General features: G+C 43.4%; 1 protein-coding gene across 3 annotated transcripts in view; it reads right to left on the bottom strand.

The window, feature by feature from the left end:
- Positions 1-541: 541 nt before the first annotated feature.
- Positions 542-27,576, bottom strand: part of TDP1 (tyrosyl-DNA phosphodiesterase 1) — an 82,852-nt gene continuing 55,817 nt past the window's right edge. For 2 of the 3 annotated variants that reach the window (XM_070594499.1, XM_070594500.1), the window contains exons 14-16: positions 19,403-19,505; positions 10,644-10,752; positions 542-2,166 (exon numbers count right to left, since the gene is read on the bottom strand). In XM_070594499.1, coding sequence (XP_070450600.1) covers positions 2,093-2,166; positions 10,644-10,752; positions 19,403-19,505 — 286 coding nt within the window. In that variant the 3' untranslated portion in view covers positions 542-2,092. Of the gene's footprint in view, positions 2,167-10,643; positions 10,753-11,773; positions 11,853-19,402; positions 19,506-27,576 lie in introns of all 3 variants that reach the window. The other variant, XM_070594501.1, reaches the window with a different exon arrangement.

Here is a 27,576-nt window from a genome sequence, read left to right as displayed (position 1 = left end):
GCAGAGAAGTTAAATAACCTGGTCTAGGTCACAAACCAGTAAGCGGCAGCACTGGGATTCCAACCCTAGCAGCCTGACTCCAGCTCTAAGCTCCAACCCACTTTGCAGTTACATGGATCAGATGAGCAATGGACTCTGCGGCCCTACACAATGCCTGCTTTCTGGGTCCTGCTCGAGAGCAGGCTGACTGCTGACACTCGTCGTGACGGTGCCCTTGCTGACTGAGAGGCTCCCTTGGTGCTGCTGGAAGCTCATGCCCTCTTCACCCACCCCCACCTGGGATGGGACCACTATGCTGCTGAGAATCACAGGTCCTTTGCCACAGGCCTTTGGACATGCAGCTCACACTGCTGGGCACCTGCTCTGGGCCGGCCCCACTGCTATAGTGGCCTCGAGTGCCAGCCCAGGGCACCCTCCCCATTGCCTTCTGGGCTCATGTGATGCAGGGTTTGTATGTTCTGTGAAGTAGAAAGCAGGGTCAGAAAAAGGCTTAAGCTACAGTTTTCTTTACCTGTGGAATGAACTGGTTACACTAATCCAGTGGCTTTTCAGCTTTTTTATTTTTAAAGTACATCACTAAAAAAAAAACCGAAACAAAAAACACCCAGATAATCTCTCTTATAGAATCTCTCTATATAAAACAGGTAAAGCAGACTCTCTGATGGGAAGAGGGCCTGCAGCCCTATCTTCCCAGCCTCCTCGTATCACAGCAACCCCCGCCCCCCCCCCGCCCCAAGGTTGTTAAAGTGAAAATCCCAGGCTTCTGAGGAACAGTTTGAAAACTATCTTTAAAAATCTTTTGGGCCGGCCCTGTGGCTGAGTGGTTAAGTTCGCGCGCTCCGCTGCGACGGCCCAGGGTTTTGCTGGTTTGGATCCTGGGCGTGGACATGGCACCACTCGTCAGGCCACGTTGAGGCGGCGTCCCACATGCCACAACTGGAAGGACCTGCAACTAGAATATACAACTATGTACCAGGGGGGATTTGGGGAGATAAAGCAGGAAAAAAAAAACCACAAAAGATTGGCCACAGTTGTTAGCTCAGGTGCCAATCTTTAAGAGAAAAAAAAATCTTTTGAAATTAACATTCGACTCTATCCTAAATTATAAGATGAAGAGGCTGATGACAAACTGGAAATGAGCCTCATGCAGCAGAAAACAAAGGCAGTCTACATCACCCAGGAGAACCCACTCAGAAGCATGAAGGACAGAGGTGGAAAGACACTCAAGCTCTGAGCCCAGCCAGATGTGTGACCCGGGGTCATCCTGAACCTTTCTGGGCCTCAGCTTCCTCACTTGTGAACTGAAGGCACCAAGTCAGGTCACCTTTTGGGGTTTCTTCCAAGTAAAATACTTGTCTGTTTTTGTATGATTCGGTGAGCTGTCTTTCCTGGAAATGTGTGGGGAACGAAGAGACATCCATGTGGCCTGGGGAATGGGTGAGGAAATGGCAGGCGGTCTGGTCCTGGGAGACCGCTTGGTAAGCAGTGAGGCAGCCAGCATGGTGCTGGGCCAGATGAAAAACCTTGTGAAGCTGCAGGGTGATGACAGTCAATACGACTCATGGATTCTGAAGGGTAGCCACACCAGCCTCAGCGACAGGTGCCAGGAACCTGCAGACTCATGTCCAGCAACCCGAGACACATTCAGGAAGCTGAGAGAGAGCTGGGTGAGAAAGCAAAGGGCACGTTCTTCCTCTGAAAAGTTTTGGTTGAATGAAGAGCACCTTTCCCACGGGGCACAACGCACAAAGTCAACCTTCAGTTCAGAGGAGCTGACGCCATCGTGAGGTTCCACAGCACTGTGAGGATAATCTTATATCTCTGTATTCCTTTAACAGTGTGAAGTTTAATAGCTCTCATTCCAAGGCATAGAAAAGTGAATTAAGAAAATATCTCTTTTTATTAGTGAGAAATATTAATAATGACCATTAAAAGTATAACCAACATCCACGTTCAAAAGATTGACCTTTGCCAAGAGTTCCTCAGTGGTTCAGATAAAATCTGAAGGGAAGTGAACATCCAACACAAACAAGAACCTGCATTGTTCGTGGCTCAATGTCTTACACGTGAGTTTCACAGTGCCTTAAGATTCTCAGGAGGGAACCCACATGTTCCCGTGTGTATCTGGTGCTTTGATATAAGGAATGTTCCAAATCCATGGCCGATCTGGGGGGAAAAAACACACTACATAAATATAATACTTATTTGAACAGGATTACCCAAAATTCACTCACCTGACAGGATAAAAGCACTCATGTGCTGGAGTCTACAAATTGGGAAGAACCTTTTCTGAACCAACCCGAGACGATAGCCCACTTCAGACAACGGCTTTTAGCAAAGGTCCGTGTCAAGACACAGGGTGCGTGAACACTGAAGCAGAAACCTAAGGGTGCCTTCTGGCTTGCCACTTACACTGACAAGTCACTTCACCTCTCTGAGTCTCAGTTTCCTTATCTGTACCTCTGTCATGGAGCTGTCATGAAGATTAAAGGAGATAGATCCATGTAGTGTGCAAAACACAGAGTCTGGCACAGAGAGAACCTAACAAAGGGCAGCTATTATTTTTTAAGAAGCTGGAGAAACCAACAGTAACAATTGCTACAGTCAAGGGCCATTTTCCTGCTCTTAGCTGGTCATGGTCACATACAATCAAGCCTCCTGATAGATGTGAGTATGTCAAGTGCTCCTACACGTCCATGTAATGTTTTTGTTCTGTTCCTTAAGGTTAATAATTGATGAGGCATGAAGTTCTCTCTATAAGGATTACAGCCCAATGTCGAAGAAAGCAACACTCCTTGGTGTGGTACAACGGAAAAAAGACTACGTTCAAATCCCACTTTCACCCTTGTCTGCACCCTAGGGAAGGCATTTGGATTCTGGCCTCAGGTTCCTCATCTGGGAAATGGGAATTAACTACATTAGCAACTTGCCAGGATTACTGTGAAGCATAAATGAGAGAACATCTGCGAAAGTTCCCATAATGTTGTAGAAGCTCAATAAATGTGAACTTTTCTTCCTTCAACTGATGTTTCAGAAATGGAAAATATCGGAAGAAATCACTTTTAGCACACATTACTACTGCTGGAGTCAAACCATCAAAAGAACCATGATGATATGGTGTAAACACATTGCAAGGATTAAAAATAAATCCCCATTTATTGTCCTGATAAGCCTGAGAGATGGAACAACTCTGAAGGGTTGAGTGCTTGTACTAAACTGACCACTCAGCAGGTTTGCTGACGGACCATCCCACTGAAGCTGCTCGGCTCGGCCAACTGCTGCTGGGGGAGGCTTCCTCCTCCTCCTGAATACAGGCAGATGGCAGCTCGGGGGAAGGCCTGGCAAACAATGGTTTCTGTTGCTCTCCCCCTGCAGCCTCACCATTTGTGTTGAATAATCACAGAGTGAGCCTGCAAACAGCCCCGCCCAGCAGGATGCGTAGGAAAAGAAGGCCAAACGGGCCAACAAGTTATCAGAACTCTGTTCTCTGTCTTTGGCCTTGAGAGAGTGTGAAAGCATGAAACCACACACTTTTTGTTGACTGACAAGCTTGTCAGAGAGCCATAACCTGGGCCTGTGTCATGCTTGTTTCATAAAAAGGGAGAGACTAGCAGGGCTGGAGACTTGACTCCACGTGGCGACTCACTGGCCTTCACAGAACACCTGCTCCCTTCTATCGGAAACACCATCTTCTGTGGCTGGACTTCTCTGATTTACCCATTTTTTTCCTGCAAATTGCTCTGTGGGTAACAACAGCTCTGCTTCATTCCCAAGGCAGAGGACACTCCGATTCTTGCTACACGAATAGCTATTAGAGAGATTCTTCACCAATGCAGGATTTGTGATGCCAACATTCACCCCTCAGTCAGTAACTTCAAGACCACCACTGCAAATGTCTACACTACAAGCTGATTGTTTCCCATGCTGGCTGGAAGGCCTACCACCACTTTGGGGGAAAGCCACAAAAAAGGCCAACAGGGAGGTGAAAAGAGGGTGGTTGAGTCTGCTGTGTCTTTTTACCCTTTCCTATTGGAAATCAGCATTACCAAGTGGCTGAGATGAAGGCCTTTTTCAACCAATCCTCCTAAATTGTCCCATGAGAGGACAACTTGCCTCCTGATACAGTCATGCATGTATCTGAAATATCTGTTGAGTGCTGGGTAGATGCTCAGACTTTGCTAGGTGCTACGGATGGAGACAGGGACAAGCTCAACAAAGCTGAGGTCCTCTCAGAGTTAACAGCCCAGTGGGGAAGACAGACAAGCCATGGTGCTGGATTTCTGAACTTCACCACGTCTGCGCAGCAGCTCCCTAACCGGGTGGACATCAGAATCGCTGATACTTTCTGAGGACCCACCCCTGGGGAGCTTGTTTCAGTAATTCTGGGCTGGGGCCTGGCAATATGCATTTTTTAATCAAGTTCTAAAGGTGATCTTGACATAATCAGAGTTTGGGCTAGACCTGTATTATAGGATAGTGAGGATTCAATGAATTAATTCATGTCAAGTGCTCATACCAGCTCCTGGCACATGAGTACTTAATGAATGCTAGCTGCTATTTTATTATTATTATAATTACCACCACGCTCAGATCATAGAGGGTGAGGATTGCCATTCTCCTATGTGCTACGTAGGTCCTAACAGGCTTTTTAATAATCAGACAAACCCGAGTACAGGACAAAATCCTGTTCTATTTAGTCAGGCAATAAGCTCTTTCCTCTAATCCTCTAAGAGACCGCTCTTGGGTTAAGGACTTACGACTATACCCTCACTTACCCCCAGGCCCAAACACCAATATGTACACTTCCCACTGTCTTCTTTCCAGGGGAACTTGATATACTACTTCCAGAAGCCACTGTCTGTCACCTGAGCAATCACTTCAATATAAGAAATTTTATATATTTAGGTGTATGGGGAAGCCATTCTGGTTTAGACTTGATTTGGCCTAAATTCATTTGAACCAAAGAGGCCTGGCTTGCAGCTCGTCAAACACACATTGTACATCTACTCTAATCATTATCCTAAGTAAAGAATGTACTCTTTGAAGACAAGAATTGATGTGTCCCTTCCTATGATGCCAGCATTCTTTGAAGCTATGTCTCTTCTTGACTCCAGGGTCATGTTGGCCTGCTGCGTACGTGCTTGTCTCTAACAGAATATCTTCTTGGACCTTGAAAGAATGCACCCCTGTCATGCTTGGTGTATGTCTCTGTTTGGAAATGGTATATAACTGTGCCAAAAATAACTCTTTGATGGAGTGCTTTCTTCCTTTGTGAAGGCTGTGGCTCCCGGGCTATAGTCCTCAGTTTTGGCTCAAATAAAACTCTCTCTCCCTTTTCTTTTACAATAGGATTACTGACTATTTCTGTTGACAATTTAATTCTTTCCTTAAATCAGGCCAAGCAGACCAGGCGTGTGCACTGGGGGGATATGCATGTATGTGTGATGCCAAAGAGATGAACCAACAAGCATAAGTTTCTGATGCCACTTTAGAGTACTCTGAGATGAAGGAACGTGTAAAAGACTTGCCAGCTTGCAACAGGAGGAAAGCTCCAAAATATTTTACGCTGGGTTCCCAACCGCAGAAATGCAATCATTTGTAATTGTAGTATCTGTATTCTGAGACTCATTAACATCTTTCCCAGTGAAGAACCCCCGCTATTAAGCTGTGATTATATAAACAGAACAATCTATCTAGTGGGAGGAAGAATAATTCAAATTGCTAAAAATACTTACTTCCAGGTAATTGGATAAATTACCTTTTTTTACTTTGATAATTCTAGATTTCCTTAAAGCTTTCTGATGACAAGGTAATTTTGAAAGCTAAGCTGGAAGTTTAGCTTCAGTGTTGTTTGTGCTATGAAACACCGATTTTATTAAATGAAATGATAAAAAAACCTCATTGCCTGCCTCATTTAAAAAAAACCCCTCATTTCTAAAGATCTTTCAAAAAGAGGTCCTTAAAAATTAAAATGAAAAATATCAACAATGATTTTAAGTGACCTACCTCTTTTGTATTTTCTTTGGATTAGAAAATGGAATCATCTTTCTGTTTCCCTTACAAAAATACTTTATGAATCTGGACTCTACTATTTAGAAATAATTCTGATGGGTCTAGACTGAAGTTTACTCCCATACTATCTAAATGCAAAGAATTATTTTAAATTAATCAAACAGTAGGGGGAATGGTTAAACCATTTGGAAACCAATGGTTTTAAAGCCCTTTGAGGATTATATAGACTATAGATGTGCTAAATCCATATCATGCATAGCTCACGTGCCAAGCAAGTTTTAAGGACCTCTTTTACTGAGCAATTACCTTACACAGCTTATTAGCCTAGTTCTAGACATTTCAAACTTTAAAAATTTTGAAATATATTACAGCTGCAAAAGATTATGTACAACCCAGTAGATACCACCTTAGCCAACTGATCAAAGCTAACTTCACCAGTAATCAGGCAGATCAATATCATGTGACTCCTCATATGATGCACCAAGAACAACACAACATTGCTTCTGTGGTATTCTTGTCAAAAGTGCATAATCTGGATCTAGTTATGAAAAAACAGTGGACAAACCCAATGTAAAATGTCACTCACAGCCTATAACTGGCCTGTGCTCAGCAAAGTATCAATATTATAAAACACACAAACAAAAACATTGTGGAACTGTTCCAAATTAATGGACAGTAAAGAGACATAATGACTAAATGCGACATGTAACCTGGAATTTCTCTTCTGCTATCAAGGACATTATTGGGGCAAGTGACAAAATTTCAATCAGTTCTGTAGATGACAGTACTGAATCAATGTTAACTCCTGATTTTGGTAACTGTACTGTGGTTACGTAAGAGAACATCTGTTTTTGGGAAATCTATATTGAGTATTTTGAGATAAAGGGACATCATTGTTTGCAACTTTCAAATGGATTAGAAAAAAGTTAACGAGAGAGGGGCTGGCCCGGTGGCATAGCGGCTAAGTTTGTGTGCTCCATTTCAGCGGCCCAGGGTTCAGAGGTTTGGATCCTGGGTACGGACCTAGACACCACTCATCAAGCCATGCTGTGGCGGCGTCCCACATACAAAATAGAGGAAGACAGGCACTGATGTTAGTTCAGCGACAATCTTCCTCAAGCAAAAAGAGGAAGACTGACAACAGATGTTAGCTTAGGGCCAATCTCCCTCATCAAAACAAACAAAAAAAGAGAGAGAAGTATTATGCAAACGTGATTAAATGTTAGTTGGGTGAAGGGTATTTGGGAATTCTTCATACTTTTCTTATAAATTTTTTGTAAACCAGAAATTATGTCAAAAATTTGAAAGGAAATACTAGTATATGTACATGATGTGTATTTAAAAAAATAAACAGAGCACTTAATAAACAGAATATAACTAAAACCTCTGAAGCTCTGTAGGTTCAATTACTTCTTAAACTTGACATATAACTTATGAAGTCCAAATAAGAGGCTTTAGGTAACCTCACCTCGTTTCGCTCTCTCAATAGTCTATCAGATAATAAAGAATATAAGCTAAAAACAGAGTGCAGAGCAGAGGCCCTTGGGAGAGCGCTCAGGAGAGACTCCTCACTCATCTATGTCACTTTCTCTGCAGGCTCAGAGTCACACAGCAAGTGGGACGTACAGAAATAATTTACGTTCGATTTAAAACATTGGTGACTTTGCTTTATAAAAGTTTTCCTTTAAAACTACAGCTCCCATTAGTAAAACGAGTTTGGTTAAGCATAATTTTTTAGGAGAAGAGTAATGTCAACTCCATGAGGGCAAGGATTTGTGTCTGTCTGATTCACAGACAGATTCCAAGCACTGAGATGGTGTCTGCACACAGTAGGTTCTCAATAATGTGCCTGTGGAGAGAACGAATCAGCAGCAAGTACCGCACGGCGCGAGGGATGCTTGCAGCTGAGTCTTCATTTTTGCTCTTTCTTTGATCAGTTTCTTGGTTTTAGGACATCTGGTGGTCTCTCGTACTGAACTGTTAACTTGTTCACAGCAGTGTTATTTCTTTGCTAAGATTTTTGCATAGTCATCTGATTTAACAAGATCTTACATGTGCTACAGTGGCTTGAAAATCACTTTTTCAAACGAAGTGCTTTTGAAATGTTCTTAGCCACTCACTTCCCCAAATCTTGGTGAGATGCCTTTTTATAGTTCATGTGACTCCCCTGAATGTTGGCTATACAGGAAATGGTGAGATCTGGATCACTGGCACTATTCTACATGCTGCTGAAGCAGTCTGTAAGGTAAGGTAGTACTGATAAAAAAATAAAATGCTCTAGGTCTCTCTTGCATGTACTTTCAAAGGAAACGCATACAAAAGGGAAAACTCAGCTAAACAATGGAAAATATTCTACTTGCTGGCCAAGTAAAACGTTTATCATTAGATGGTCTAAGATGCTACCCAGTTGTAAACTTTTAGGCTCCTGTTTCTATTGGAACTGCAGAGAACTCCAGATATTTTTAAGGCTCCTCTCTCTCTTCCAGTCCTACTTTCATAGTCCTTTGGAGATTAGGATTAAAGAGAGGGGGTGGAATTCCAGCCAAGGTTCCGGGGCTGGGGGTGGAAGTACAAGGCCCAAGGCCAGACCCCAGGAAGTGAAGCCTAAGGCAATCAGTCATTCCAACATGTTTATTCAGGAGAACTCAGGCTAAAGAACAAAACAAAACATGAAGAACAAGAAAGGGAGAAAAGACAAAGGTGCGGCTCAAAGCCAGAAGCGGGAAGGACAGGTTATCACGTCATGTCCTGTGACCTGGGCAGGTGAGAGACTAGACTGTCCTGTAAAGCCTCAGGCTCTTTTCATCATCAGCTCTCCCAGGGGAAGGGGAGAGAAGGAACACCAATCCACGAGGATATGCAGGAACCGAACTGGACATTTTAAACAACAGAAACAAGGGCCAACGTTTATTGACTGCTAATGCTGAGCGGGATGCTGTGTTCAGTGCTTCACACACATCATCTCAGTTACTCTGTTCAACAGCCCTGTGCAGTAGGCACTCATCTCCTCATTTTGCAGATGGAGACACTAGGCCTAGAGAAAGCAAATACTGCCCAAGGTCACTTAGTAAGTTATGGGGTTGGCACGTAGACATAGCCTAGTTCTAAAGCAGTGTTTTCCGTGTGTGCGTGTGTGTGTGGAAAAGGCGAGGTGGTCACAGATTCCTTGAAATTCTGATAAAATCTATATAATCCTGCTAGTGAAAAATGCATATGCATGAATATACAACAAATTTAGAGAACTCAACACATTCAGAGGATTCAAAAAAATGTACACAGCTTGGAAAGGAGAGGGACAAGAATGTCTTCTGAAACTTTGTATCAACACAACTGATTAGAGATACATAAAGTCACCTGCAAGAGGCAGGCTGGCACACCAGACAGCACGAGAGAGGATTAACTGTTAGGTGTGTCAACACAATCAAAGACATGGGTCCAGCAGAAGGGGGAGGTAAGGTTCACCTGGAAAGCCGTAAACGGTGAGGGAGGGTGGTTAGGAGCTGGCACCCATCTAGCACTGTCTAAGGAAGAAAGGGACCCACCCCACAAGGCTGACTCTGTTAAGGGGTCAGAGTGTTTGGAATATTAGTGGGGTGATATCATTACAACTTTCCAATCGAAAAAGGAATTTTCTCTCTTCAGATTCAGCACTCAGAAACCTGTAGGTTATGATCTGGCTACCTGTGTAGGCCTCTACCTTCCAGGGTAAAATACGCTGGCTGTGGTGATATGAGCATTTGCCATTAAAAATAAGTAAGCGTGTCCCGATTATGCATTTCCTTCTGTGAGCGTCTGGTAAGTGCGAACTTGCCTCAAAGACGGGAGCTGAGAAAAGCAGTGCTGCAGCGTGTGTGGCTGGGTCAGACCTGGGACGGGGGCGGAGCCACCTACGCCAGCCAGCCGTCCTCCACAACACCATGAACCTGAACTGATCTTCCACTGACTTCCTACTGTGAAAAACACCTGGCCACTGCCCTTAGCACGTCAGAGTCTAGTGCTGGCTGGGGCAGCAGTTGCCAAAGTGTGGCCTGGGGACCTCTTTTTTAAGGGGAAGGGTCTGTGAAGTCACAATTACTGTCAGCACAATATTAAGTCATGATTTGTCACTTTCGCTTTCTCACAAGTGTATAGAGGCTGCATGACATGTGACATCACAACAGAGCAGCTATGAGAATGCCCCTGGTCTTCCATTAACCCAGATAGTAAAGCGGTTTGCAAAAAATATAAACAGTGCCACTCCTCACAAATTTTTTTGTTTTAAACAGTCATAAAAATGTATATATTATAATGGATTTATTGCTGTTGTTTAAAAAACAAATTAATAAATTTTTAAAATTTCTTGGTTTTAATTTCTAATGTAGTAAATATCAACAGATAGAAAAACCCAGGTACATAAAAGCTGTTTGTGGTCCTCAATAACTTTAAGAGCGCACAGGGGTTCTGAAGCAAACCAGTTTGAGAATTGTGGCGCTAGTGGCCCCAGACATAACAGTAAAGGGGCCTCTGCAAACCTGTGCTTCCAGAATGTTCCACAAGCCAGCCTCCCATTGAGAGACCAATGGCTTCTCCTGGGCACTGTTTGCTTCTGCTTTGGTACATTCACCCATGGTTTTCCTTCATCTATGTCTCACCTTTACTTCCGTACAGTTCTGGAGGCAGATCATACGGCACGGGAAAGGAGGCTGTTGGCTCCTGGTTGTCCGAGAAGAATTTCTGTTTCACTTTGAAGCTGTCTAGGCCCTGCAAACACACAGAAGGAAAATATGATTGCATCCTATTTTCTAAAAAAGACCTCAAGAAGCAACTCTTATCTTTATAGCACTCACAACAAAATTCAAGTTCTTTCAGAGCTATTTTCAATGTTTGATAGGTCAAATATATTAACAACTCTCCCAAATAAATCTTTCCTAAAAATAAGAGATTTAAATTTCAGGAATTAAATTATAGCAAAGTTTGCAAGAGCTTAATAGAGACTATAAAGGTACAAGAGAAAAACAATTTTGGGTATTACAGCTCATTTGTATTAGCCACTAGGTATACAGTTTGCAGCGTGTGTGTAGAAGACATTATATAAAAATACCTCAAAATACTTTCAATATTGCTATAGTAACAGGCTGCTCACTCTGGTGAAGAAGAAATAAAAGTTGCTTTCAAGTATAATGAAAGTGTTTCAATATAATGTGATAAGAATATAAAGTGAAAACTCTTCAAGACCCACCAAAATGGAAGGTTTATTCCAAGGACTCCGGAACAGAGTATCAATGTTACAACTTAATCAGGGTGCAGGTTCAGGCCCCGTACCCAGGCCGCCTCTGCCTTCTACCTCAGGGCCTGTGCAGAGAGGAGCTCACGGGCTTCACACGTTGGCTTCGCTCTCCCCAGGCTCCCACACATGAGTCACCTCCTTTGTGGATTATCTGGGCACCTTATTTGCAGGTCTGTCCGTCTGTCTCTCATTCCTTCTGTCCACCTATCGAAACACATCTCCACTCTTCATATCCTAAACACCCACATATCAAACAGTGCTAACGTCTTAGGAAGCCATACAAAGAGCCAGGACTACAGCTCTCAGTGCTGGTGATCACATAACTTCGCAGGGGAGGCTGCTCAAGGGCACAGTGTAGGACATGGTAAGAGCTGGCATCGTGTTGACCTAAGCTCCAGCAATCTCAGTTCTAGCCTTTGCTCTGGCATTTACTGAGCTGTGAGAATGGCTGATGTTTGCATTTATTCATTTGACACATTATTTCCTGAGTCCCACCTGTGTGTCCGGCATGGGTGCCAGGTACCGAGTATACAGGAGTTACCACCATCATCCTTGTCATTGTGGGGTGTACGGTCTAGTGGAGAGACATTCAACAAATGCATTTATAAGGGCAAAATAACTACAATTCGTGATAAGCACTATGAGGAAAAACAGGAGTACTAGGAGAGACAGCAGTAGGCCTGTTTTAGATTTGGGGGGAGCAGATGGTCAGCAGAAGTCTCCCTTAAAAAGTGACATTTTAATTAAACTCTGAAAGATGAGTAGGGTTTGCCAGGTGAGAGTGGAAAGAATCTTCCAGGTGGAGGTAACAGCATCTGCAAAGACCCAGGGGTGGCAAAGAGTTTGCATGTTCCAGGAACACTTGGCCACTTACTTATTAGGCATCAATTTCCTCATTTGTAAAACCGGAATGATAAAGCATCTGGTTATCATATTAATGTTTCTCACTTCAGCACCTAGCACATCTTGGTGCGTAGCTGGTGTGCAAGCAATGCTGAGCTGTAAAAATGGGATTAAAGTACCTTCTCTGATAACAGGCCTCTGCACCAGAGCAACTGAAATACCGTACATGAAAGTGCTTTGCGGATGTTAAGACCTCATGGAAAGGCATGGGGTTCAAGACGGTGGCTAGTAAGACAGAGAAAGGCAGCACATAGATGACTGGCACAAACTCTAGACAGAAAGGGAAGAAATGACCTTTTACCAGTTGCAGGATGAGGAAAGGCTTTATAGAAAATATTTTAACTGGGCCTTGAAAAATTGGTATAATTTGATAAACAGAGCAACGTTAGAGAAGAACATCAGGAGATCAGCATAACACAAAGCAGAGGTGGAAAAGCTTAGAGAGGGCCCCTTAGGGGGAGAGCTGGGGGCACTGGAGAGGAAACTCAGCCACACTGGAGACGGCTGTGAACAGGAAGCAGCGTGGACATCTGTGGCTTACACCTGTTCGACTGGGCCCATCTCCTGGCCCAAGTGACTCAGGATGGGCACAGGGTCCAAGCCAGAAGCTGTCGGGGAGGAGACTCTCTCTCTGTGGGGAGTTCCTTTGGTGCTGTGAGCCTCAAGCTGCTGGGGGCTTTCACCTCCATCAAACTGAACTCGGGTAACACAGCCCAAGGCCCTGGATTCAGCCTGAAGCAAGCAGCACGTTCCTGTGTTTGCCTTTTTTGTTACACCTTTTGAGTTGGTTATGTCACTTACAACCCAAAGCATCATAGGGCCCCAGTTACAGAGCGTGGTCTTTACTTCGATACACAGTGAGGAGCTGCAAGAAAGGTTCCACTAGAAAAGCAGATTAGCACAGACTGGAGAATGGATCAGACTGAGAACTGCTAGAGCCAGAGACAGAGCTACTGCAAAGGGAACGGAGGTGGATCAGTGAACGGCAATGGGGATACAAGGGTGAGTATCAGAATAACAAAAGCGGAGACAGGAATGAGGTGAGTCAGTCTGGATCAAAGTGGGGCCAGTGGAAACAGAAAGAAAGAAAGAAAGGGATCTGAAAGAGAATGAAGGAAAAATTAATAAACATCAGGGACATACTGGGGGCTGAGGAGGAAGGGAGCAGCGAGACAAAGGACACCTGGAAAAGGACACTGCAGCCTGCCATCTCCCCCACACCTCTTCCCACTCGGCAGAGGGCGGCTGGGCCACCTCAACAGTCAGCACTGGTGTCCCTCCTCACAGCTCACCTCAGACACATTCTGGGTCTGAGGATAATCTGAATAATCTCTTACCTTTGTATATCACTTATTTGCTGTGTCACTTTAAGCAAATTAATCTTTCTGGGCCTGAGTTTCCTCAACTATTAAATAAGTTATTTAGAACAATGACTGGCACATGTATATAAATTAGTACCGCCTCTAAGTATATTCAGTGTGCTCTCTGTGATGTAATTACTCCTATTTTACACAGAAGGAAATAAATTTGGAGCTTAAACAGTTGTCCAAGGCCACACAGCTATTACGTGGCAAGGCTGGAAATCGAGCCCTGCCTTTCTGACTCTTGGTCCTATGTTCCTTCCAAGCAAATAAAGAGTCTCATGTTCACTCAAGACGAACCACAATAAAAGGAAGAATTCCTTGAAAATTTTAAAGGCGGTATTACAGCAGGCCAAGACAGGATGAGCCAAATCTTGAAAACTTGGTTCTTGACGTTTTTAAAAAGAAAGAGGACAGAGGTTGGGAGGTGATGCCAATTTAATGATTATTAGACAATTTACAGAATTTCAGGTAAAAAGGACTTCCTGCTTCTTTAGCTCCTAGCTTATTTCTGTCATTTTCAAATGCATCACGGCAAAGGATTAAGAGTCTTTATGGCCCCAGATCTGATGCCCCATTTGTTTCGGCTCCATTTTCTGACTTCACAAATACAAGAAGCTCTGAGCCATCCAGGCCTGACAGGAAGCAATATGGCTTTTCTCTCGAATGCCATTTCTGATCCAAATTCTTGGGTATTATCTATATACATAAAAAAAGTACCACTTTTCCCTTCAATCTGGATGTCAAATAATTTGAGGCTGTCTTCTAATTCACAGTGGTATCACTTGGCGTTTTACAAAACAGAGGAAGGCACCCTCCCAGGCACAGATACTTAACAGACAATTAAGACAATACATTCATAAAACACCAGGTGAGAGGGTGGACACGTATCGTGTACGAGAAATTACCAGCTTTCCCTTCATCAGCTCTGGGAGCAAAAGAGCTGGTTATCACTGACGGATTAGGTTTAGCAGCTTCGCTCAATCACTGAGCACAAGGAACATGCCCAAATTTCAGTTAGAAATGTAATTTGTCAGTTGCATCTAACTGAGGAGCATCCTCAAGCAGTAAAACCCTACACAAGGCATCAAATTTTCCTGGGTAAAGAGTAATGGCAGCTGAGCCTTCTAGAAGGAGCATGTGTAATCAAAGGTGGACTAATTGACCAGGAAGTAAGTCACGGAAGGTGGCCGTCTTGTCCTTCCTGTAAGGCCGCGTACGACCGACAGCTGCAAGCTTTTCCAGCTAGGGGCTTAGGAAAAGCTTCGTGGAGAGGAAACCTGATAGGGCTGAGAAGGATGGGTTTCTGAGAAGCAGGGGGCTGGCTGTGTGAGTGTGATGGAGTGCACATCAGAAGGAGAGAAAGTGGGGCCAACCTGGTGGTGCAGCGGTTAAGTTTGCACGTTCCGCTTCAGCAGCCCGGGGTTCGCCGGTTTGGATCCCGGGTGCGGACATGGCACCACTTGGCAAGCCATGCTGTGGCAGGCGTCCCACATATAAAGTAGAGGAAGATGAACACGGATGTTAGCTCAGGGCCAGTCTTCCTCAGAAAACAGAGGAGGATTGGCAGCAGTTAGCTCAGGGCTAATCTTCCTCAAACAAAAAAAAAGAAAAAAAAAAGGAGAGAATGTAGCAGCACCACATGTCATGGGTGTGACGTCAAGACCGTGATTCGCTTGAAATTCAGTCTCTGCCTTCTCTGTGGCACTGCTTGGTTTACAAGCCATCGCGGCTGCTGCTGATATTAACTGCAAGCTGTGCTCAGTACTCACTAAGTACCAAAACACTTCAAAGGTAACAGCTCCAAATTCTCAAACGATCTGACACTGTCCCCATTTCAGAGCTAAGAGAAAGGAGACCTATAGAAGTGACAGGCCCAAAGTCTGACAGCTTGTAAGCAGGATCCCAACTCCACTCTCTGTCTGTCATTTTGGCTCCTATAGATCTGAAGTCCTTAATCTTCAAACTGTGTGCTCCGGGAGAGTTCCTTTTCTTGGTCCTTGGAGTCTGTCCAATGTGTTCTTCTCTATTCTGTCTCTTTTCCAGTTATTTCAGTTTCTAACCGAGGCAAAGAACAGTAGCTCAGGACCACACAACGAGTAGGTGGCAGTTGCTGCCACAGCCCACCTCACCCATATGCCAACAAGTACTCGCAGGGGATAGGGCCCTGGGGTGTGTGGGGAGCTGTTTCAGTTCACAGTGGGCCTTGATGTCACACAAAGGACAATGGACGTTGTCTCGTAGGCCAAGAGGAGCCACTGAAGGTTTAAAGGCAGGTGAAAAAGAGAAAGTAGAGGCTTGAAGACTGAAAGTTCTTGGGGATTTGGTTGAACCATTTTTGACTCTGATCACAGAAGAGAGAACCTGCCATCTCAGGAGCAGGTGAGCCTGGGCCCCAGGAGGCGCTGGGATGGCTCTCAGCCCCAGCACAAGCGCAGGGATGTTCAGGCTGCCTTCGTCTGGAGGAAACAGTTTTGGACACTGAGCCACGATTCTCAGAAGGTTATGTGCATTATTGCCAGAGGGAGGAGGCATTCCAGCCACAACTGTTATGCAAGCTCAAGTCTAGGTCAGCACCCGACAAAGTACGTGCTCAGTAAACACCAAACCGCATGAAGTTCAAAGACAGAAATACTTCTCTCTCCCTGATACATTCACAGATGCCTCACGGTTTGGAATACAGCTACTGATCTTCAAAATCAGCAGATCTTTCCTTTATTGAGATTTTCTGAATCTAAATAAATTAGTCTAATCTAAAAGTTAAATACATCTAAAGGGACAACCCAACAAAAACTATATATTTGATAAATTGATATTAGACCTCAAAAGAACAATGTTTTCAATTTAAGTTAAAAAACATTTATTAAGTACCCACTATGTAGCAACCATAGCTAAGTGCTGGGGTAACGGTCAACGCACCTTGACCTAAATCCCCAAATTCTTGAATGTGTTCCTAATCAAAGGGAAAGCTACTGACTCCATGCTTTCATGGAAAGTTAGGTTGATCTCAAAATGATGTGTTTACTGACTCATTCATTTAAAAGCAGAAAAAAGGAGAACAAATATTTGGTTACCAGGGACTTATCAGCTTCCAGACCAACCCCAGAGGGTTGCAAATAGTATCTTTATTGTGAATGGGAAATGCTGGCTCTCCATCCACTACGGTTTTTAGGCCACAGAGTGTGACTTCACAGGGCCATTGTCTCCTGAGTGACAGGTCTCATCATGGCTGTGGGAAAGGAGAGAGCTGCAGGGTTCCTTCTAGGTGACCGCCTCTGCAGTGTTTGAGACTGTGCCATTCTGGGCACAAAACTTGACTGTCTGCAACGCTGGCCTCAAGCCAGCTTTCTGGAACACAGTGATCAGGATGGCCTACTGGTGAGGGACAAAGGTGGAAACTCCGGTTGCTGATAACTCAGAAATGGGGGTGTTTTGGACATGGAGTTCTGCCTAGGAGGCACGAAGGTGGCCTATCTCAAGAAACCAGATTCTGGATGATGTCCAGTCAGAACGACTACAAAACTGGGTATTAAGTCTATTTGGCAAACATGTAACTAAAAATTTTAAAACGCATGTCTTGATAGTACTGAACGGGAAATCTAAAGAACGAAATAACTCTGGGCCTCATTTCACAACAAACTGCATGTATTGTCAGTAACCACTTTAAGATTACAACCGATACAGAAAATTTTAAGACATTAAATGAATATACAGGGATTGGCATTTGTAATGCAATAATCTCATGGGAGAGAGAGAGAGAGTGCATGTGCACACTCTTTAATTTCAACAAGACAGCTACAGGTGAGCTAGTCCACAGTGCAAACTGCGTATGACAGATATGTGAACATATTTAAGCACCTAGCACACCCAACACCCACTGGACTGAATCCATGTGGTCTCCGCAGCCACTGTTCCATAGCTTTGCTCTCCTCACAGAAAGCACGGTGCGTACTCTAGGGGCTTAAAGGAAGCAACGTCAACTAACAGACTTTGCTAAGAGCCTCCCATGTGCCCTCCTCACGCGTCTTAGCACCCCACTTGCCCCTGGGATGTCTCTCAAACAAGGGGCCTATTTGATGACCTTCTTGCTCAACTTGACTTTTAGCTCCTTGGGAGGGCAAGGTCAAATACTTCTGTGTATCATCCACACGCCTAATTTCAGCACCTTGCCTGAGTCATTTACGATTCCCTGAAGGACACAGACAACCCACTCAGATGGGAGAATGTCTGATGACAAGATTAGTGGCAATTGGTGGGTCCTTATCAGTGTTCTGGAGGAAGCCTGGTGAAAGCACTGTTCTAGGATCTTGAGACATGCCCAGGAACTCTGATTGTTGGAGAACCTGCCGTCTTCTTACAGCTATAGTCTCTATAAGCACACTCAATTACTAAATACTATTACCCTAGCATTGTGAATTTACTCTTTTCCTGTGATAAAGTTGAAAGATCACAGGAAGGACCAGTGAAAGACTGGAACTCCCGCAGCTGTGGAACCTTAGGGAAGCCCATCCTTGTCTACAGAAAGCGGGTAACGATCTACCTACAGGACTGTGGAAGTAGAAATCCTTGGCTGTAAGCAGTGCTACTACTTGCTCTGTTTGACTGTAGGAAAGAAAGAAAATGTACTGGAATCTTATGCTACCCTCAGGAGAGGTCTGTTAGTTTTATAGTGAAACCCTCTGAGATAGAGAAGAAAAGGATGGATCAAGATTGGCGAGGGGAGGAGAGACAAAGGGAGAACAGAGCTCTTCACCAAAGCACTTGTGAGAAGAGAAACAGCAAGGAGAGTTGGTGGACTGGCAGGAGGGCCCTCCCCAGTGCACTTTAAGATGATGCCCACGTGTTACATGGGTCTGGACTTAAGCCTAAGGACAAAGACACAGCACTCCCTTAGCTAAATCTTCTGGTCCAGTCCAAGCGGTTTACAGTGGGGCCGCACCGTGTGTGTGTTTATCACAAACTCAACTACAGCAAGTGGTGGGAAAAAAAAAAAAGGCATCAGCCACCTCATCATGTGGGCAGTTCTGACTGCATTCCACCAATTTCCACCAATGAGCATGTGCCCAGAGTGAGTGTGAGGGGGCGAGACGGCAGGTCTCAGGGCCTGCGTGCCTCTTAGCGTGGGATCGTCTCTCTGGGCCAAGAGTGATTCTAGTGTTGAGAGAAACACATGGCTTGTACAACATGGTCCTTACACAAAACCCAGCCACGCTGTCTGGTGTTCAGCCGCAGAAACTGAGAGCTGTTACAAAGCTGGGAGACAAGCTGGCTGTGCTGGACGCCTCGAGAGAGACCCAGCTTCCAACTCGGTGTCTTTCTAGGCACCTCGCCACTGAGTCTGATCGCACGTGCCCTTTGCGACTGCCTGAACCTCCTTCTCCAGCAGACATCACGAGCTTCCCTGCTCCTGGCTTGTCTCCATGCCACGTCCCCCATGTGGGGTACTCCCCCATGTGGGGTAATCCCCCCACTCCTCTAAATCCTAAGCATCTTTCTAACCCCCCCCACAAGCCCTCCTGCTTCCAAATGCGTCCTCCAATCCCCCCAACCTAAAACACCTCACACTTGGCTGAGTCATTCCTTCTGTGACTGTCACTTACCACTTTATAATAAATCATGTCGGGTTTCACAGTATTTATTTAAATATTGTTATTTACTTTACCCAAAGCAGAATCTTCAATCTCTAACCAGGTCCACTCTTTGAGAGCAGCAATCCCACCACACCCAGAATAGTGAGTATTGCATGAGTTCATCAGCACAGGCCAGCGGGTGGGCGCGGGCAGGGGTAGGAAAGCAGAGAACATAAACCCCCAATTCATTTCACACATGACTGACCAGGCAGTTCCCAACGTGAACTTACAAACGCTGAAGGGAGGAAAAGCACCCCAAGCTCGTAGGAACGGATCATCAGCTGCGCGCCGTTTCTCTCTAACGCTCCCCAGGCGGCCTTGGACAGATTTGCGCTGTGGGTACAAGGACACAGAAAGGGCTGACTCAGCGAGGCATTTCAGTGTGGGTCACGATTTCACAGCTGCAAGAGCACTGGTCAAAAAGAGAGATAGCAGCAATCACGTTCATTCAGTTTCCAGTGGAGTTGTGCATTTTTGGAAATGGAATTTAAATCCTGTCATGCTATAATCCTCAAGATTTATCTAATTGCTAATTTGGGATAGCTTCATCCTCATCTGTGTTTTTCCCTGAGGGCAGCTATTAAAATCATTATCCTTCCTCAGAAAGTTTTTTCTTTCTGCCCAAAACCCTTTTTCATTTCATGATTCTGGTGTAGCCAGGATGTCTGGTTTTGTTGTACATAAAAGTAGTATTTAAGAAAAAACTGTCGCTATAACCTTACATAGTAGTATTTTAGGTGTTGCATTCTCTTTTTCTGCCTTTTTTAGGCCAGGCAGTGCTAATTTCTACTTTCGATCTAAAGAATTCCGAGGGTACTAGATTGGTATCTGTATCTAGAAAGAAATGGTGCTCAGGATCATATTTTATATTGACAAAGAGTTGTGGACATGGCTAAACAGCACACGATGCAGTGAGAGGAAGGAGACCTGGAAGTGACCGATGGGAGGCACCAAGATGCAATCAGGATGCTCAGGAATACAGATCACTAAGCTCTGGGGCAGCATCCTTAGAGACACTCTCCCAGAGAACTCTCACTGACCAATTAATGTAAACCCACTGTAAACATTTTTTTTCAATTAGGCTCACCCAAATTCTGTTTCATTTTTAGAACGGAGAGTAAAACCTCAGCTATTCAGACCTGAGAGCCTGACTTCATGGATAACGGAACTATTTCAAGATTCATTCACTGGGGCATCATATATTCTTCTGAACCAAGTGCAGGAACTGCTGTCCTGGGAGTTGGGAGAGTCAAACAGAAACGGTTACCAAGGGAAGTGAAAAGAATGATCTCTGTTTGGGTTTCTATGGGAACAGACACGAAGGATTATGGAAATCAGAGCAAAGGAAACTCCTAAAACAATTAAGCTAACTTAAAAAAATAAGGTGTATTTATGGACCTTCCTGCCTCCTTACATGGACCATACCGAGGGCAAGGAATCTTTCTTTGATGCCCAAGGGTCACAATCATGAACATAGATATAAAATATAAAATGCAGAGGAAGTGGGAAGTTGACCAGACAGTGGTATTATGATTCTAGGAAAATGTTCTCTTTAACAGTCCAAGATGACAGCTTGCTTTTAGGTCTCTCACTGGTTAGAAACATAAGGTGACTTCCCGGGCATCAACAGGTCTAACTTCAAAACCAACCAGCGTGTGAGGTGGGGGCAGTCTTCGGATGAATATTTTCCCCACTTTCTAGACTACCACCTTCCTGATAACTCCCTTGACCTGCTGGTATAGCACCACAGCCCAGAGGTACTTTCTGGAAGGCTTGTTCCCACTCTTTCCTCACTAGTGGTGTTTTCCTCAACATTCCAAGATTTGAGGGCTTCCGTGGTAAAGAGCGATAGAGACGATGATGACACTTCTTCAGAGGGTCTTCTCCAATCCCTCCTTGTACTTGGCTTCTAACAGAATTCCAACCACCTGGAACCTTGAACTCTATCCCCAATGAGACCAAAAGTCACTGTAGGCTGTCTAAGTGATAAATCAGTATTCCTTGAAACAGCATCTTTAAATAATTCTTGCCTTCTGAATACACCTTAAATCACTGGTACCCAGAGGAGCCAAGACATGAGGTATATATTTGCGAACTCCAGCCCCACCTGCTGTGTGTGTGGGTGGTGTGGACAGGCATCTACAAGTGTCTTTCATGAGGCATATAACACCACAGGGCTGCCAACAACAAGCTCTTTTGCTCTCGAAACTCCAAAGGAGTTCCAGCTTCTTGTCTCCTCTGCTCAGGATCCATATCCACTGCCTGTCCTGGCTTCTGGCTGTGGCTACTGCTGCTGCTTGAGCTCATGTCCACCATTTTGTTCCCTTTGCCCTCGTTCTTCCAATTTTCTTCTGTCTCCTGCTGGACTGAGTTGCTTTCTCCCTCGGTGCTGTGGGTTATTTTGTTACTGGGTATTGAAGGAATTACCAGAGAGGGTTGGGGTTTTTAATTTACTTTACATTCTTTGGGAGTATGGAACTGCTGTAAGTTGGAGAATTCCAGAGGGTAGGACTCTAGATGTCCCAAATTGTACTGTCCACCAAAACCTCTGCCCAAGCCACTAATAGAGTAGCAGTGAATAAAACAGTGGCTTCTAGGGGACAGAGGTGTGTGGCAGTCATGGTTCAACGAGAGAAGCAGAATGACCAGAGGAGTATGTGTGTGTGTGTGTGTGTGTGTGTGTACATATATAAGTATACATGTAAAGATAAATATTTACAGGAATTTGTCATCATGTAACTGTGGGAGCTGGTAAAGCAACCTCTGTAATGCTGGTGTCTTTGTCCTGATGCTGGAGCTTGAAGTCTGCAGTGTAGGCAGAAGCCAGGGAAAGACAGAGACAGTATAAAGAGGAGGAGAGGAACAAGCTAGAACCACAGGCAACGAGACGAAGCCCTAAGTACTGACTGAACCCATGTCTAAACCCTGTCAGTTCATGTTGCTTCTGGCACTGGGGGTGTCCTGCAGAAGCCAGGGCCCTCGGCCACAAAGCCAGGCACACACACCTGACAAGGCCCAGGAGTTAGAGAAACTGAAGCAGACGCAGGGGAGGCTGCAGCACTTGCAGGTCCAGCCGCTGCCTCATGCCAACAAGGGAGGCCAGCCCAAAGTGACAGCGTGTGGGTTACAAAAATGGCTGCTGCTTCACATTGGCCCTCCAAATCTCCACAGCAATCTCCTTTGGGGCTGATCTTAACCGGAAACTTATAAGAAAGGGGATTCTGGAAAACAAGGTTCAGCCTAGGCAAACTGACACATTACAAAGCCACCATGGGGGAGGGATGTTTTTTCCTGAGCCTTCAGCTAAGGTGACCAACGGTCAGCTGTTCAGTTGGGCAGTGTCTAGGCCCCTTAACAAGGAGCTGGACTGGTGGTAGGTTACTCTGCCACAGCTTGCACAGCATGGCTAATTAGAGACCCAATTTCAGTCCACAATATGGAAATTTTGTCCCAAAGTTTGAACCTTTAAGAGTAAATTTAAACTAGTAATATATAAGGAAAAATTCCTCAAAGAAAGCTTAGGAATGCCATCTAAGGTACGTGGAGAAGAAAGGAAAGCTAACGTTGAGAAAAGATCTCTGGACTCCAAACTGGGAGAGAGATTTCATCCCAGCTTTCCCACTAACTGCTACATCCTAACTCTTCTTCCCAGGTCTTAGTTTCTTGTCTCTAAAATGAGAGGTTTTGCTTGACGAGGTAAAAAATCCCTTTCCAGACAACAGTCTACAATGACTAGAGACATCCACGTTCACTTCTAAGAAGACCGCTCTCCTGCACCTGTGTATTCCAACCACAAAGACAAAATCATGATTTTCATTGGGAGCTCACCACCCAGAAGTGCTTGTTTGAATGTGCGGGATAACGTGTTAGAGAAACGGCCAAACAAGAACGGAGAAGAGAGCAGTGAAGGCGATCTCTGGGCCCAACCTTTCTACTTGCACCTTAAAAGTCTCAAATTTGGTAACAGTAGTGTCATCATCTGCCACTTCCAACTCTGGCTCAAGCAGCTGACTGAGTTTACATTTAAGATTTTGTTACAAAGTATAGGAATCTTCAAGGATGACTGCTGTTATGGGAACACGTGTCCAGCGATAAAACATTTCTTTTCATTGTTAATACTTAATCTAGGCAGCAGCTGCACACGGTGCAGAGATGACTAACAGACTCAGCTCCTAGCCGCACATCCTAGAGGACCGGGGGTCGGGGGACAGCAGACACTTTCATAAACAGATGCAATAAACAGACTGTTGACAGTGGATGTGAGAGAAGATGCTGACTGAGCAGCTGGGGTGACTGGGAGGAAGATGATCAGCTCTAGCTAATGCTGCTGTCACTCCTGTCCTGAAACTCCACAGCAGTATGCCTGTCACACACATGCACACGGACACTGTAAGCTACCTTGCATTTCGCATTTGCTGTAGGTTTTCTCGTATTGTCCTTGGTCTCTGTTTCTTTTTATGTACTGAAAACAGTTTCACAAGTAATATGGAAAGACATTCTCATTATGAAAGATTCAAGTAGTATACAGGTATATGAAGATATGATCTTTAATTTTGATGGATTCTGTCAAATTTCCCTCTAAACATCTTTCCTATTCAGACTATCAACAGTGTACAAGAGATTCTTTTCTTGGATCCTGAGAACAATGGGTGGATTATATCTATGAAAATTTTTGTTAATTAGCCAGAATATGGCTCATTTAAATTTTATTTCTCTGATTACTAGTGGTGTCCAGTATTTTTAATCATATTTACTGGACATCGATATTTCTTAATTCTGTGAATTATCCATTTGTAAATTATCTATTTTTTATTGATATGCAGAATACATTTGTTTCCTATCGCTACCCTAACAAATGGTCACAAATTTAGTGGCTTAAAACAATGCAAATTTTGTAGTCTACACAGAAATCAAAATATAATGATGTACACCTGAAATTTATAAAATGTCATAAACCAGTGTTACCTCAATAATAAAACACACACAAACACAAATTTATTATCTTACACTTTTGGAGATCAGAAGTCTGAAATGGGTTTTGCTGGACTAAAAGGGTGTTGGCAGGGTTCTGTTCCTTCTGAATGCTCTAGGGAAGAATTCATTTCCTTGCTTTTTCCAGTTTTCAGAGGCTACCTGTATTCCTGAGCTTTGTGTGTCCATTCCTCCATCTTCAAGATCAACAACGCTGGCTGAGTCCTTTCCACACTGTCATTACTCTTGACTTCCCCCTTCCACTTAGAAGTACCTTTGTGACGACACTGGGCCCTCTCTGATAATCGCCCATTTTAAGGTCAGCTGATTTGCAACTTTAATTCCATCTGCTACCTTGATTCTCCTTTGCCATGGAACGTAACATATTCCAGGCTCTGAGGATCAGCACAAGGACATCTTTGATGAGCCATTATTCTGCCCACCACATGGTGCCTTTCACATCTATTACAATTATGTTGCAAATGTTCTCCCAGCTTGTGAAAGTTGTTTATGAAAACTTTCATAGTTCAGAAGCTCTTTCTGGCTTCCTTTCTTCCCCTTTTGGAGGGGGAGGAGTTATCCAAGTTGTAATTTTTTCCTTTATAGCTTCTGAGTGTGAGGTCTTGTTTAGAAAGGCCTTCCTCATCCCTCCCCAAAGGGTGTCTTTTGATGAGCTGAATTTCAAAATATTCTTTTTTTTAAAAGGTTTTATTTTTCCTTCTTCTCCCCAAAACCTCCCCGTTACACAGCTGTACATATTTTTAGTTGTGAGTCCTTCTAGTTGTGGCATGTGGGATGCCACCTTAACATGGCTTGATGAGCGGTACTAGGTCCATGCCCAGGATCTGAACCTGCAAAACCCTGGGCTGCTGAAGTAGAGAGTGCGAACTTAACCACTCGGCCACGGGGCCAGCCCCCTCTAAAATATTCTAAAAAATCTATCAATTTTTTCTTTTATGGTCAAGTGCATTTTGTGTACCAGCTACTAAATAAATCTCTGCCTACTCCAAGATCATGAGGATGCTCTTGTTCTTCATAGTTTTCGCTTTGTTACTTACGTCTATCTATCCTTCATCTGAAGTTAATTTTATGGCCTGAGATAGGCCAAGGTTTATTTATTCTACATGAATATCCAATTGCCTCGGCACTATTTATTGAAAAGAACATCCTTCCTCCATTGAATTTCATTGGTGCCTTTTTCAAAAATCTTTGATTACGCATGTGTCTTTTTCTGGATTTTATTCTGTCCCATTGATCAATTTATCTATTCTTATGCCAATACTAGTCTTACTGTGTTTTTATAGTGAATCCCGAAATCACGTACTATAAATCCTCTTCTTTAAAACTGTCTCAGCTGCTTTAGGCCCTTTGAATATACATCTGAATTTTGGAATCAGCTTGTTCTTCTCTAAAAGTTCTCTTGCCTATTCTATATACCTTGCATTTCCAAATAAATTTTAGAATCAGCTTGTTGATTTTCCTAACAAACTCTGCTGACATTTTGATTGGGATTGAAATGAAATCCATCAATAAATTTGGGAGCAAGTGATGTCTTAATATTGAATCTAATAATCTATGAACATGTTACATCTCTATGTATTAAATTTGTTCAGCAGGGTTTTACGTGTAGTTTTCAGTGTAGCTGTCTCACACATCTTTTGTTAAATTTATTTCTAGGCATTTGATGATTTTGATGGTATTTTACTTAAACTCCTTAGGACTTTATAAATACACAACCATGTCACCTGCAAGTAAAGACAGTTCTACTTCTTTTATAATGTTTATGCCTTTAATTTTTATTTCATGCTTTATTGCACTGGCTATAACTTCTAGTACACTACTACAAAAAATCTCATTTACTCTCAAATCTATTTCATCTTTTCACTGAGGCTCCCCCACATACCACTGTACTGAAATCACTCCAAGTCACACAAATACTCCACATTATCATATCCAATGGAAACTTCTTTGACCTCATCTTTTATTCCATCTCTTAGCAGCATGTGACTTCTACTACCTCCTCCCGACCCCCCTCCCCTAAATGAGATATTTTCTCATGATTTCTTTTTTTTTTTTTTTGAGGAAGATTAGCCCTGAGCTAACATCTGCTGCCAATCCTCCTCTTTTTGCTGAGGAAGACTGGCCCTGAGCTAACATCCATGCTCATCTTCCTCTGCTTTACATGTGGGATGCCTAACACAGCATGACTTGCCACACCCAGGATCTGAACAGGTGAACCCTGGGCCACAGAAGCAGAACGTGTGAACTTAACTGCTGCACCACCAGGCTGGCTCCTCTTTCTACTTTTAAACTCTCCAGTCACTTCTTTTCTTCCACCTGATCTCTAAATATTGGAGTGCTAGGAATCTGTCCTACCCATGTTGAGACATTAACATAAACACTGGTTCCAAGCTCTTGAAGAGACTGGCAAAAATAAATTCTACTGGAGGTATACAGGTCCACTCAGACCACAGAGCATTCTTATAGTTAAAACCTCAATGAAGAGACACTTATTATCCAAAATTTCTAAACACAATAGAAAATAATCCCAATCTACCATGAGCAAAAGTCAACAGAACATAGCATTAGACTTGCAAGAGCCTGAGATAAATGATCAATTAGATGGTGATTTACAAATAAGTATATTTGTAATGATGTGAAAGTAAAAGAAATACAAAAGAAATAGTGAAACAAAAAAAAAATCAAATTTGAGAATAATAGCAGCTAATACACAGCATCTACTATGTATCAGGCACTGGTTTAATCCCTTTATGTATTTTAATTGTTAACCTTCATTCTAAACTATTAGATAGTTTATTAGATAATACTATTATTATCTTCACTTAACAGATGAGAAAATAGAAGTTAAGTAATTTGCCCATGGTTTCTACAGGTAGCAAGAGGTGGAGAAAGAATTTAAGCCCAGAAGCCTGACTCTGGTCTAAGTTCTAAACTATAAAGCATATTGTATCTTACAAGGCCCCAAAGTGAAAAATATAGTCACTGAAATTAAAAACTCAACTGACGATTAACACATCAGTCACAGCTGAAAACAAAGTTAATGAACTAGAAGAGAGATCTGAAGAAATTAGGTGGACTGCAACTCAGAGGCAAAATGATGGAAAATAAGATGAAGACTGAAGGGGTCTAACCTGCATCTAATGAGAGTTATAAAAGGGAAGTAAAAAAGTGAGTCAATATTCTAAGAGACGATAGCTAGTAATTTCAGCAAACTGTTGAAAAATTAGATCTTCAGATTGAAGAAGTACAACAAATCCCACTAAGACTAAATAAAAATAAATCCATACCTATTAATCCATTGCAGTAACAATACAGAATACCAAAGATAGAAAAGAGTCTTAAAAGCAGGCAGAGACAAAAGATAGATTTCCTATAAAGGAACAACTAGACAGTAATTTCTCAATTGTAACAA

This window comes from Equus przewalskii, chromosome 25 (genome assembly GCF_037783145.1).
Source record: "Equus przewalskii isolate Varuska chromosome 25, EquPr2, whole genome shotgun sequence".
NCBI classification, from domain to species: domain Eukaryota; kingdom Metazoa; phylum Chordata; class Mammalia; order Perissodactyla; family Equidae; genus Equus; species Equus przewalskii.
Note: the sequence above shows the minus strand (reverse complement) of the source record. Positions and strands in the feature narration are given on the sequence as shown.